Here is a 14,317-nt window from a genome sequence, read left to right as displayed (position 1 = left end):
AAATGATGTCTAGCATACTATGTGATGTAATTCAATTAAGTGAGAATCATACACACTCAGGTGGACACAAATTGCATGTTGTACGAGTTCAAGGACTAATATGCTTAAACATATTGATTTTTGATAAGTCATACATCAAAGAAGATTTCAAATACAAAGAAGACCTTCTTGATGGTCAAACTAATCAAAGTTGATCGACTAGCCGATAGAGCCGATCAAAGCAGTCGGCTGACCAAAGTGGTCGACCAGCCCGCATTGATATACCAATCGATCAAATCAAACAAAATTGGTTGATCAGTCAAAAATAGTCGATCAGACTAAAATGACCATTTGATCGATCAAACCAAGATAAGGACATTGATCAACCGATCTAAAGCCGAAATGATGCAAAATTCATTTTTATGCAGGTTTTTACAATCATGCAAATGCGTTCAAGCACGAGGCACATATGCTCAAAATGCTATAATGACCCAAATCATTCAACGACAAGTCAAACCTCCCCTAACAAACTCTCATGAGTTATAGGCTTAGAAGATGGAGAGGTGTACCAACACCGTGTTACGCGAGGCAACAAGATACCCACCTACATTTGTGCGGTCGAGCACGAAAAACTTCTTGAAATTAGAAGTTTTCCGAAGGACCTAAGATTGGATGTCAAGGGGGTTTCTCCACTTTTTAGGTTTATGGCTTCAGTTTTTCATCCAAGTGAAACTGCCACGGCAAATGGCAAGATTAGTACAACCTCTTCTTTGTGATGGGTTAAGGATCAATGGACCTTGGAGTATATCACTCAAGGATCATAGAAAAACCAAAGAAAAAGGCGCCTAACCTAAGAGTTTACTCTAACAATAGCTTAATCCTGCATCTCTAACACAAATCCTAAAAAATGGTTTGCTAGAAAAAGAAGAAAAATGAAGTTGTTAAAGAAATCTCACCGCCATGAAGGTTGAAGTAGCGTTCTCTCTGCTTGCTCCAAGCTCTTTCCATGTCAAGTGCAGGGATGAAGCTTTTCTTTGCAACGAAAGTCCAAAACTCCAAGAGAATCCTCATAACGCTCTTCTCTCAAGGAAATAAGATGGAAGTGGATAAGTGATGAAGAAATGAGAGAACATCTGTAGGAAGAAGAAAAAAGATGAGAGAAAGAGCTGAAAAAACCAAGAGCTTCTTCTTCTTCTCTCCAGAGCTCTCCTCTACTCCCTTAGTCAAGCTCTCTCCAAGAAAAAAGCTAACTGCCCAAAACAAAAAGCTCTCTAAAAAACCCTCCTCTTCACTGCCTAAGGAGATCTCTAGTCACTTTCAAAGAACTTCCCCTGCAAAAATGGCCAAGGTTCCTTATAATCTTGTGGTGCCCTCTTAAATTGGCATGAAAATCATGAAAAAGATTGTGGCTTTTTGCCCTACATGTTAAGTATTCAAGTACACTCTATCTGGTTCGACAACATGTTATTTCGTCACCAAACTAGGTTGGGCACCTAAGAACCCAAAACTGGGTGCATAAGCGCCACTCTTTCAGGAATGGAATAACACCCTGAAAGCCTCGGTGCACGCCTCAAATTACTGGCTGGGAGTGCCACTCTAGGTGCCTAGAAGCCTAAACTAGGTTCCTATGCACCAAACAGAGTGCCTATGTGCCAGATTGGGCACAAAGGCCCCCAAGACGTTTGCACCCAGGCATCTACAAAGCTTAGTTTTTCACCTCCATTGAACCACACTTCGCGTGAATAGGTTTTTATCAATCCTTAGATTGTTGAAGGCTATTTATTGATTGAAATATAACCTTTAAATGCTCGAATGAAAATATGAAATGCATTGTATGAAACAAATGATGTCAACTACTTGTTAACATTCCTGATCACAATCATGTCTTCTATACCCTAATTTTGCGCCTAAATCATATTTTAAAATTTTTATGGACTCATTGGACCACTAAAGGCTCCAAATACATGGAGCATGGTCCCTAACATCAAAATAGATATTTAAAACGTGTCAGATTATCAATTGATATCAGCCAACAGTGATCACCTCCGAGCATGGCCATATCAGGCTAACCTTGTGCATAAAACGTCCATTGACGGTTTAGTGGATTCCTCGAGTTACTTGGAGCTATATATGAATGTAATATGATCCCATATCACTCGAAATAACATCCTAGGCATGTGGATGACCCAAACGATAATATAAAAGCATAATTAGAAAAACAGTAAAGAGGTAAAAACTATAAATATGGAATTGAGTGTCTACATCATTAATGTCATTTTCTTAGAAGGAGAGTCCGACTACCTACTCAGCAGTCCGACTACCTACTTAATTGTGTCCTTGAAAGACGATCCTAAAAGACACAAAGAGTAAGAAAAATGAGCAACGCGTTCAATATTATCTGTCAACTTACCGACCGATAAGAGGTTACAATTAAGCAAAGGTCTGTGTAACGCAGATTCCAAAGTCAAATTGGCTATTTATACAACATTTACCTAAAATAGAATTACAGAAGCCATCAACAATTTTAATAGTGTCTCTCTTGGAGCACAAAGAATATGCTGAGAAGAATTGATAACACACAATCATGTGACACCTGAATCAATAATTTACAAACTATAAGAAGCAAAAACTGTGAATGTCATAGAAATGTTACTTTGGCGGATATTGGTGGTTAGCAAGCCAGAGGAGATTTAACTAAATTCAAGAATCTTAATTAAGTGTTCCCTCTAACTCTTGATGGTGTCTGATGATTCAGGGATGGTTTGAGTGGGGGCCAGTTGAACTACTGTGGATTTTGAGGTTGTAGTGGGGACCTTTAACAATGGAAGATTTAGTTAGAAAATTTTTTTCGGCTTCCTGTGGAGCTTCCAACACCTGTCACGGGTATGGTAAGGTTCATGAGAAAAATCACATGTGGAGTGTGAAGCACATTGATTAGTGCACGATATTGTAGCAGAGTGTGGGGCACTGTTAAAGACCAAGGCTGAAGACTCATCTGAATTATTGGAGTTATCGAGCATGACAAGTCTCTGACTTTCTTTGTTGTGGAGCTGGGTGAATGTTGTTTAGTTGAAGGAATAGGATTATGGCCAAGTATACAACCTCAGACTTCATCAAGATCCTTGTTCAGGCCTGCAAGAAATTGGAACATACGATCTTTTTCATGAATTTTTTGGAAGAGGAAAGAATCTGTGGGAGAGTCCAACATTGAGTCATAGTAGATGTCACATTCCATCCATAAAGCAACCAAGTCGTTGCAATATTGTGGCACTGTCTTCGACCTCTATTTTTTCTTGTGAATCTTCTTAGAAACTTCATAAAGTTGTCCAAAATTCCCTACGTCTGAGTAGGTATCTCGAACAACAATCCAGAGGGCATGAGTAGATGGAAGAAATAAGTATAAATGGCCAATTGAGGTCTCCATGTAATTAATTAGCCATGACAAAGCTATAAAATTCTCCATTTACCATGCTGCATATGTTGGGTCCATCTTCAGAGGTTCATGAATTGTAGGTGGCCAATTTTACCTCGACCTTTGACGAACAACAAAACAGCTTGAGATCATTGGAAGAAATTCAAGCCATTAAGTTTGTGAGTGGTTATCAGGAAATTCATGAGGTTGTCATGTCCTATGGTCTGCGAAGGGATTGAGGTAGGCGTCGGTCCTCCGGTGGACTCATGAACAACGTCGGATGAAAGCTCAGTAGTGGAGGAATCCACCATGACTCTTATGAAGCCAAAGGTAACGTTTGGGTGCTGAGACAGACATAGACGGTCCCTTATGTAGCTGACAACAAACCAACCGTGGAGGGAGGTCCTGTAGCGTGAGGGCCTGCAGAGGAGAGATCTAGCTGCAAAAGGAAGGCTCGACGGCTGGGCAGCCAGCAGGGGAGCGACCTGCGGCTGGAGAGCTTGTAGGAAAGGGTGTCGACGGATGAACCTTGCAGGGGAGAGGCGACAGAGGGAATCCGATGGTTGAAAAACTACAGGGGAAGGCCTGCAGGGAAGTTCTGGTGGCTAGGGTAAGGTCCCAGCGGCTAGGGTAAGATCCATGGCTCTGATACCATTGAGGCTTTGGGAATTGAACATGATAATATTACTGCTATTGAAAAGAGTATAAATACAGAATACAATGATTTTAAAATAAGAAAAATATAATACCCAAATCTCTCCCTAATAACTACATGATAAAAGAAAATTCATAAACTATGAAATACAACAAATAAGAAATAATCGGAAAGGAAACTAATTAATTTCTTATATAAATCAATAAGCAAATTCTATAAACCTGTGTATTTACACACATACCACCCAATTCTTATGTATTTACATATCCAACACCAAAACTTTGCTTTTTTACATTTAAACCACCCAATTCTTTTACACCTCATAAAAAATATCATTTTTCTTTACTCTTAAAAGTTGAAATACACCACCTTTGCATGCATTGGAAAGGTGGTATGACACATGTAAAAATTGAAAGTTCAGGTGTTAGAAATGTAAATACCTAGGAATTGAGTGGTATGTTTGTAAATCTTCTAACATCTACATTTAGATGACATAACAATCAAACAAAGGGCTAAAGTTTTTCTTCTGAATGATTAACAATTGTTGAACTTGATTGTTGAACTTGATTGAGCTCAGGATGCTGCAGAGAACCACTGTGTCTATAGGAATGTGATCGATAAAACACAGGTTCTACAGGATGTTACTGCTGATCCAACTCTTCCACGAACTAAAAGTGTTAAATTTTCATAAACGTCACCCACTTCTTCTGATTTTACAGATCTCACGCCCAAACTTTTATTTTTACAAATCAAGCCCCCGACTTATCTTTTTCACCACTCCCCGAGAGTCAAATTTACATTTTCATCCATAGATAAAATGCTGTAAACATTAGAGTTTTGGTGTGAGATAGGCAAATGCATAAGAATTGAGTGCTCTGAATGTAAACTTATTTATTCATTAAGATTTATCAACATGTGAGTCATTTACAGACATACCATACAATTCTTCTCTATTTCCATATCTAACACCTAAAAACATTCGTGTTAATACGCATACCACTCAAATCTTTAACAACACGTCAAATATACGAAAATATCATCGTAAAAGTAAACATGCATAAATTTATAACACGAAATTTGTATTATAAATGTAATCGTCTAACTTTTGGCATCATTGATAATAAAAGCAAGTAAAAACAATTGCAAAAAAGAGGTATCAGCACCCATTTGCCCTTGTGACTCCCACTGAAGCCATAAATGAATTATATCATCATTTAAAACATGATTTTAACAACCACTAATCCCTTCACAAACCACATTAAAAAAAAAAAGAAAAGAAAAATATTCCTCTAACATAAAACAACACTTTAACAAAATTTTAGTGATGTAAAAAAGGGGGCATTTGGATTATGCCCACATTCAAAGCTGCAAACAAATGTATTAAAAGATCTAAATAATGTTCTACATAATTAAGTAAAACCATTATATGCTGCATCATAACTGACTCCACCTTCCCCAAACCGATGGGCAGAATTGCCGAGGGTAAATTATTCCCATCTTCGCTCCTAATTAGCTGTTTCCGAAGACGAGAATATGCCCTTTTTATCATTTCTTTTCTCCATGAAAACATTACTGGGCAAACTAAGTCTCCCGGAATTATTATCTCACGGAATAGGGCTCTGAACTGCTAACATTTGCATTATTTACATTCATCTCCGGCGAAGGAGTGCTGATGGGTGTCAACTTATTGTCCTCTGGAGTGGGTTGTCTGGTATCAGGGGTAGAAGTGGCATTATTTGATTTTTCTGTTGAACATTCCCTATCTTCGATATGCTCGCCTAATTTGCCATTTAAAACTGCAGCGCACGGATCAAATGATGGTGAAAGTTCCGGTGGGTTAGTTTTGTCGATATGGTTGGTGTTGTTGACCTCAACAGCCTTAAATTCCCGCGAATTCTGATCAACACGGCGCTTCTTCATTGACTCAAAACTCAAATCCTTCCTATCTAAAGAAGATAATTTGTGTTTTGACTTGCATAAATCTGGCAAAATGTTGTCCTCGTCTGCAGCAGAAGATTCGGGTCTGCACGGAGGATTAAAATCCTCATCATCCTCGTCATCCTCGTAGTCAACAAGTCCAACTGCTCCAGGCCTGGAAAAAAATACAAAGGATGAATGAGCAATGGTATAAATAAAAATCAACAACAACTACAACAACAAGCCTTTATCCCATTAAAAGCGGTCGGCTACATGAATCCTGACATTCCTCATCAAAACTGATCTCAATATAAATATAGTAATCAGATCAATAAGTGAAATATACCAAGAGGAGCCAAGCTCAGATATGATAACAAATACAAAAGCTAATAAAAACTGTACAGTTCCAAAATAGCCGTGATATGTTATAAAATGAAACCTGCTAGCAAATTCATTTGGATAATGAGTAATATTAGGCCCAATAAATTAAAATTATTATAAAATATAGTTCAGTTTAGTTTTAATTGAAGTTATCGGAAAACACGTACTCAAGGGTTCTCCCTCTATATATAAATTCCTTATCACACAAATCAAACAACCATGCATGGTCACACAACAGAATCATTCCCATGTCAATCTGCTAATAAAGAACATATCTCTCCTCCCTATCCACACATTCCACATCAAACAATAACACACTACAAGATCAGTCCCCCACTCAACACTTACTGCTTGTTAATGCAATTTACAGTTTTTATTGTTAGCAAAAAGGAAAAAAAAATATGTTCTATACTAGCTGAAATGGAAGTGGCGCAGAAAATGAAGATATAGTGTACCCAATAGGCTTTGTCGCATTGGGTCCATTGGACAAAACTGCTGATGCATTATGATTTCCTGCACCTGGCACGCGAGCTGAAGCGGAGTCCTCTTCGTCACTGATAAATAGTGTAGCATAGCACTATCAGACATAACCTGCATAACAACTACAGGAACACAAATGAATTTTATGCTAACAAAATAAACCTGTCTTCATTGAAGTAATCTTCTTCTTCCTTATCAAGAGCTCGTTCATCAGTACGCTTTCTAGGATTTGCAACATTAATAATGGTTTTTGTATCGCCATTTTCTAGAGACTGTTAAGATATAGAATCAACCAGCAGTAAGGCATACAAAATTAATTAAAAGGACTGAACTTAATCATATACATAAAAGCATTGAGATTTTACCTGCTCATATTTTGTTCTTAGGGCTTGAAATGTACCCAGATGCACGAAGTTCTTCAACTTGTCCCAGAAGGAATCAACTATGTGGAGGATCAGAGTTTTCTGACTTTCCTGCACCCAAAAGAAAACTTTGCAACCAAAATTTACATGTAACCAAGCATGCAAAGGCAAGAATAGAATACCTTACGAATGTACTCCAGAAGATCCAGAACACCGGAGTGTAACATATTATAGCGATTTCCATTCTCAATAAAAACTTCAAAAATTGGTTTCAAGAGATTATTTTTTACTATGTGACGCAAAATAGGCTCGTCCTGTTAACAAGAAAAGGAAATCAATATCATCATATGAAAATCTAACAAAAGAGCTAGAACAAGAGGGTGAATCATGAGAAGAAAAGCTAGTGAATTGTGGAAAATATATACTCTTTGGTAAAATTTTAAAACTAAATAAAAAAAAACAAAGAGACAAACCTACACCAAAGAAAAATTGCCCAATAAATCTAAGAATGAATATAAATGGCCACCTACAGTCACTTCATCAATAATAAGCACAATAAGCAATACAAATAAAAGTTGGAATTTTATCTCTTAGTCATCTTGGAAACAGGTATTAAGATATGCCACGAAATGCAAACATTTGTCATTAGAGTGGAGCAAAGATATCAACGTAATGTTGCACATTTAGCCCTTCAAAAGAAGAAGGAATGCACCATTATTTCTTTCTAAAAAGTAGCAAGTGCTGAAGGAATACAACAGTTTCTTTATAATACGATTCCTGTTCAACTCCTTACAAATTGTATGTGATAAATGCACTCAAGAGATAGCTTAATAGAGTTCTGAGATATTTGAATCTCTGTTCACGGGCATGCTGGAAAATCAAGAAAGAGGCAGAGAAAGAGGGACAGCGAGAGATCATTCCTTTAGGTAGGTTGTCTTTAAGCAAACAATCATCTGCAGCCATCAAATTTAAAAATAAAGGGGAACAAAGTTTCACAAGCAATGCAGAACCAATTAGGAAGTTCTTTGGTCTCGTGATGGCATGAACAAAGCATAAAAAGAAAGAAAACAAAAAAAGGAGCATTGAGGTTTTACAGAATCTCGTAACCTTTGATTTGCTATAAAAATCATAAAGCGTTAATTTCCAAATGATTTCAAGGCCCTAAAACACAAAATTACAAACCACTTCTTAGAAGCAAAACCAACAATATGGAACTGGATGAACCAACTGCGTTATAGAAAATTCTCAACAGTGGAAAAATCTCGAGCCTAAGCTTACTATGATCTTCCATACAGATAAAATTGAAAGAGTTGATCAATTTTTTTACGCGGAAGAGCCTTGTATAGGAAAAAAGTCACGGGCTTGATCCAATCAATATAATTCACGTAAAAAATTGAAAATACAAATGTCCACTCTTCTCTTGAAATAAGGAAAATGGTATTACAAAAACTAATAATCACAAATATATAGTAGTAACTTGGCTACACGGTCATAATTGAGCTATAACGACTAAAGTTTGTGGTTGCAACAACCGTAGTTAGCTATAGAAGTCATATCTAGAGGAAACAACCGTAGTTCACAACATCAATTGATGTTGCTAATCTACAATAGTTAGTTGTCATTCACCAACACTTCTCTCCGTGAGTGTCATACTTAGCTCGATCTTCTCTTCTCCTCCCCCTCCATGTGAAGAATGGGAGCCTACTCAGAATTTTCTAGAGGGATTCTTTAGTAAATTTGAACCACCACCCAAAACACTCAATCAGATGGTCTGTGTTGATTCTTTTAAGCACATGATATTTTCTCAACATTTAAGTATCTATATAACCTCATAATTAAATGATTTTGGGCTCGTTCAATTGCTTTTATCGAGATACTCAGTTTAATTATAAATATGTCAAATTTAGAGATCATTTAACTTTTCAATTAATACTCCAAAGATTTTGAATGCGCTTGAAATGTTTGATTGGGCTTATCTAGACTCGGATTGAATATATTTTAGTGTCATTGGGCTCATATTATCGAGATGTTCAATTTAACTGTAACTTTGTTGAAACTATAAATTGGATCTTGGATTTGAATACAAAAAAAGTATTAACCAAAATAGATTGAGATTCACATTAGCTCATATAAATATCTTGGTGCCTTCTCAAGAGTCATATGCATAAAACACCAGCATATTGTTATGCCGGTATCCACCCAAAGGGCAATTTTGTCTTTTGTATACCTAAGGGTAATTTAGACTTTTATTATTATTGTTATTGGGTATAAATATGCTTTATTATTTTAGGGTTAGGGGATGTATGAGATTGAGTTGTGAGTCCTAGAGTTAGGATTTGAGAAAGATCCCCTACCTCTCCAATTGTAAGAATTAGGAGAGATCACATATCTCTCGAATTATAGGTTTTCATCTTTTGTATTCTTGTTGAGTTGTGGGATTATTGAATAAAATAATATTTTGCCCTTATTTTTGTGGAAAAGCATCCTAATTTAGACAATGGGATCTTATAGAGCCATGACCAAAGCCTTGCGATATGATTGCGGTTAGAGTTATCTGAGTAACAAGAGAGAACAAGTCGTAGTGGGAAAGTCTGTGATGGGCTTAGGTGTGTCTTAATCGTAATTCTAGAAGTCAGTGACCCGTCCTAGAGACAAGAAATAATGGCGTCAAGAAAATAGATAATTTGGAGAAACAATTGGAAGAAGAAGCGGGGCCATAAATTCGAGATAAAGAAAAGGTTTTCTACCATTGACAACCGATTCGAGAGCTTGGAAGAAATGCTGAAAAAGCTTACTGAGATACAATCCAAGACCCAACAGCCAGTTCAGTTTACAAACCTTACCCAAGGATTGACCGGAGATTCATTGGCTAAATTGAAAAGTAAAAAGATCGGACGAGAGGAAAATGAGAAGGAACCTCTTACCAAGGCTCCAAAGGGGGAGAATTAGAGATTTCTGATAGAGGCAAATGGGTTATGTAAGGGGTATGGAAGAGCATGAAGAAAAAATAAGAGAAGTCTGGAGGGGGGCATGGCTAAGATCTAAGAAGGGAGTTCTACGCTCAATACATGAGGGAAAACAATGGCGGAAGAGAAAGTTAAAGTGGTGATACTATGATTAGAAAGTTGAAGAAGTCAATCTTTAAGGGAAAAGATGTGCAAAGTGGGTGTATTGGTGGAGCAATACTTCGTGGTGAATGGGTTAGATGTGCAGGAGAAACTCATGGTAGCAGAGTTATGTTTGGATGGGAAAGCCTAAACCTGGTTTCAGTTGAGGGAGACCATATACCCGATCCGTTCGTGGAATGAATTTAAGGATTGTTTTTTTTGGAATATATTAGAGTCATTCGGGAAAGAGACCTACACGAACAATTTTATGCATTGACGTATGAGGGGACTCATGAAATAAGGAGAGATTCGACCTATTGTTGGGACAACTAAGGGGGATTTCTGAAGCAGGATTGAAGTGAAATTTCATGAAGTGCCTAAAGTCCGACATACGGGTAGCACTCGACTATTGAAACTATAGGAATTGAAGAAGACAATGGAGTTAACCCAGATGATGGAGGACAAGAACCAGATGAAACAGACCAACATGAGGTCGTGCTAAAAGCTCAAACAACAAAAGACCAGATGTAGGCTGCAAAAGGTAGGAATAAGGGGCCAAGACCGGGAGCATCTCAAGCGGCTTACAGAGACAAAGATGCTAGAGAAACAAGCAAAGATGTTAGATTTTCGGTGTGATAAGAAATTTACACCATACATAGTTGCAAGGATCTAAAATTACAAGTTCTCATGGTGTATGTCGAGGTTATCTTTTTTGTGCCTAAGGATAATTTAGTCTTTTTAATATTATTATTGTTGGATATAAATAAACTTATTATGTTTAGCTTTAGGGGATGCATGAGATTGGATTATATGTCTTAGGTTCAGGATTTAGAAGAGATTTTCTACCTCTCGAACTGTAAGAATTGGAAGACATCACCTACTTTTTGAATTGTAGGTGCTCATCTTTTGTATTTTTGTTGAGTTATTGGGGTCATTGAAGAAAACATTATTTTGCCCTAATTTCTATGGAAAAGTGTGCTAATTTTGATGCCAGATCATATCACATCTATGCATTGAGTTTTGAATGTATTGAATGCTCAACATTAAAGATCATATTTCTCAATAAATATGCATCATATGGTAGCAATTGTAATATCTTAGTTTCCCATTTAAAAATTAACAGATTACCGCGTTCATGAAAGAATTATGAAAACTGTTAGCTTGGGAGAATGAAGAAATTTGCCCTAACTTCCAACTAAAATGGTAAAATCCTCAATAATAAAGGGTTTACCTTCTAAAGACAAATTAAGTCAGAGGACCACCTAAATTTGTCAGAATTTTAGCCAGGCATTTCCTTATATTACATTCTTTGCCCATGTAAACAACTGGAATTTTTCGAGCATAAACAAAATTTAGAGAAATATGACATGGTGCACATCTAGATGAATTTATTATAAAAAAACAGCACTGATTATTACAACATCAATAATGTACATAAAAATTTTAGCTCTAATATAATCATTACATCTAACCTACAAAAAACACTGGAATGATATCCATGCATTATTATATGTTCTCAGATTTTTGAACCCGGCAGCATGTAGCAAATAAAAATAAAAAAATAAAAAAAAACTTTTCAGATGAAACTTTGCAAAGCTCGGCAGGAAAAGGCAATTGTATTGAATCACTCAGACTCAATATTATAAATCAAATCACACTTATGTTAAAATTATTAAGAAAATTTCTCCTCAGTTCACCGTCACCATTGATTCAAAAGAAAATAAAATTTACCAAAGCTAAAAACAAACAAAGTCGGAAATAATCATACAAAAGCTATGACAACAAAAGATAGATGAATGCTGTGAAACCAATCTATCTAGCTACCAATGCAAAGAAAAAACCTTCTCCCTTTTCATGATACACCATGAAAAGTAACTCAGACTATTCATTTATTTGTTCTATCAAAATTGAAAACTTCTCAATTGTGATTAAATAATATTACTCTTTTTACTAAATCTATGGCGATCAAATCAAAATTTTTAAGTTATATGAATGAGAGACAATTTACAGAACTAATATACATAAAATAAATAACACTATATCAGGGTGATAACTACACCAATACAAAACTGAAAAAACAAAACTTTAGGAGGATTGGATGTAGAGTGGATAGTAAAACAGTAAATATGTAAGATTGAAGTAAAACAGATAGGTATGACAAGGAAAAATAACATGAAATGGCATACTTCATATATTACAAGTAAAAGTTTTATATCAAGTACAGTTAACTCATGGTACACTTCACATGAATGGATGGTGAAGAAGTACTGAGAAAGATAACATAAAAGGCCGGGATAAGAGTGCTTGGAAATAAATAAGTTGAACCACAGCTAAAAAAGCAAGATGCACTGGAAGAATAATGTAAATGAGAATTAGCACTTCACGCTTATGCTGAAATTTAAAATAAAGGTAACTATACATTAAACAAATAGGTAATAAAATATATCTGATTCAGAAATTCAACCCTGTATTCATTAAGATAAGAGAAACGAGTGATTTTAGACAACTCTGCGATATTTAATAAGGGGGTTCCAACCCCATCTTGAAGGAAAATTTTTCAAATATTTTTAACCTCGCGGCAGCATGGCAAAAATAAACATCATCATTAACCCTATTGCAATTATTCAATCCTCATTTATTATTCGGTTTTGTAGCATATGCCTTGAGTGTTAAACTGATTCTTCATAAATCATTTTGACAATTTACCCACATTATCTCATGACTTACCTTTTCCTTCCAAATCCTCCAACCAAAGTTTATATGCATATCTAACAAATGTGGGTTCATTTTTACCCTTTATTATACATGTTCAAACAACCTGGATATATCTTCAACCATCTTATCTTCAACAACTGTAATAAAATTCCTTTATTATAACCATTCTTATATATCCTTCATAATTTTGTCAGGCATGCATCTTAATATTATCATTTCTACCATACTCAACTTAGCTATTGATGACTTATTTTACTGCCCAATAATCCTATATAGACTATAATCAGCCTAATTGTTATTTTATAAAATTAACATTTACTTTTCATTATCCTCCATTAATATAATACTCATCATTTTAACCGACCATTTTACCTCTAAAACATATATTCTCAACATATTCCATTTTTTTTGGATAATAGATCCAAGATAATTAAACATATCACACATATGTATAATTTTATCTTCTAATAATATTGATTACTAACAATTAACATTACATCTGCTAAAATAATATATTGCATACTCAACCTTCACTAAATATAAACTATCTTCTAAATAGTTTTTTCGTTATTCATCTTTCCAATTATTTCAGCAAATGTATGGTCAGTTAGAATTGCAGCCTGTTAAAAGCATACACCTATAAACCCAATTTGAAAATCATTTATAAAATTCTCCTCAACCAATATAAGAAGATAAGAAATCAATGTTGATTACCAATGTGATATTATAGTAATTAAAAATTTTTGTGTCGAACAAATTTTAACATTGATGACTGTAAACACTTCAATTATATTTAGACTAATTGCTCTACCTAGAATGTGAAGACTATGCCAAAAAAACTCATGCACTGAACGCAAGATCTTTAAGGAAAATTGGAAGATATTCCAAATAAGGAAGAGCTAAATAAAATCCAGAACATAAATTCCGTCACAGTACTAGTAGTTTAGTTATTGATAAGTCAAAGTTCATTTTTGAGACTATTCATTGGTTATGAGTGTGCAAATACAGATTGTTAGATATGGAAACCAAGCTATAATATACATATATCAGAAAGCATTTGATAAAAGATGTGATGTACATAATGACAAAAAGAGAAAAGTTAATAGAGGCTTGTAATAAAAGCTACACTTATTTTTCTCTTAGAAATTAAAATGCAAGCACACTAGGATTGTTAAGCTTGAACTTCTTTTGAGTTAAATGAGTTCAAAATTCATAAAAATCCCTTAAAATCTCAGTGCATACTTTAGGACTTTAAGGATTTTTCAAAGCCATTTCTTGGGTTCTACCAAGTTAACCCAACTTGCCCAGT

The 14,317-nt window shown here is 35.5% G+C and overlaps 1 protein-coding gene across 1 annotated transcript in view; it reads right to left on the bottom strand.

Annotated features, from left to right (window-relative positions):
• Window positions 1–5,218: 5,218 nt before the first annotated feature.
• Window positions 5,219–14,317, bottom strand: part of LOC110036418 (serine/threonine-protein phosphatase 4 regulatory subunit 3) — an 88,208-nt gene continuing 79,109 nt past the window's right edge. The window contains exons 20-24 of the mRNA XM_020740856.1: window positions 7,369–7,500; window positions 7,190–7,297; window positions 6,987–7,096; window positions 6,800–6,898; window positions 5,219–6,138 (exon numbers count right to left, since the gene is read on the bottom strand). Of these exons, the coding sequence (XP_020596515.1) occupies window positions 5,646–6,138; window positions 6,800–6,898; window positions 6,987–7,096; window positions 7,190–7,297; window positions 7,369–7,500 (942 nt within the window). The 3' untranslated portion in view covers window positions 5,219–5,645. The remainder of the gene's footprint in view (window positions 6,139–6,799; window positions 6,899–6,986; window positions 7,097–7,189; window positions 7,298–7,368; window positions 7,501–14,317) is intronic.

Source organism: Phalaenopsis equestris, unplaced genomic scaffold, assembly GCF_001263595.1.
Source record: "Phalaenopsis equestris unplaced genomic scaffold, ASM126359v1 Scaffold206200, whole genome shotgun sequence".
NCBI lineage: Eukaryota > Viridiplantae > Streptophyta > Magnoliopsida > Asparagales > Orchidaceae > Phalaenopsis > Phalaenopsis equestris.
The sequence above is the reverse complement of the archived record's forward strand: the minus strand, read 5'-3'. Positions and strand labels throughout refer to the sequence as shown.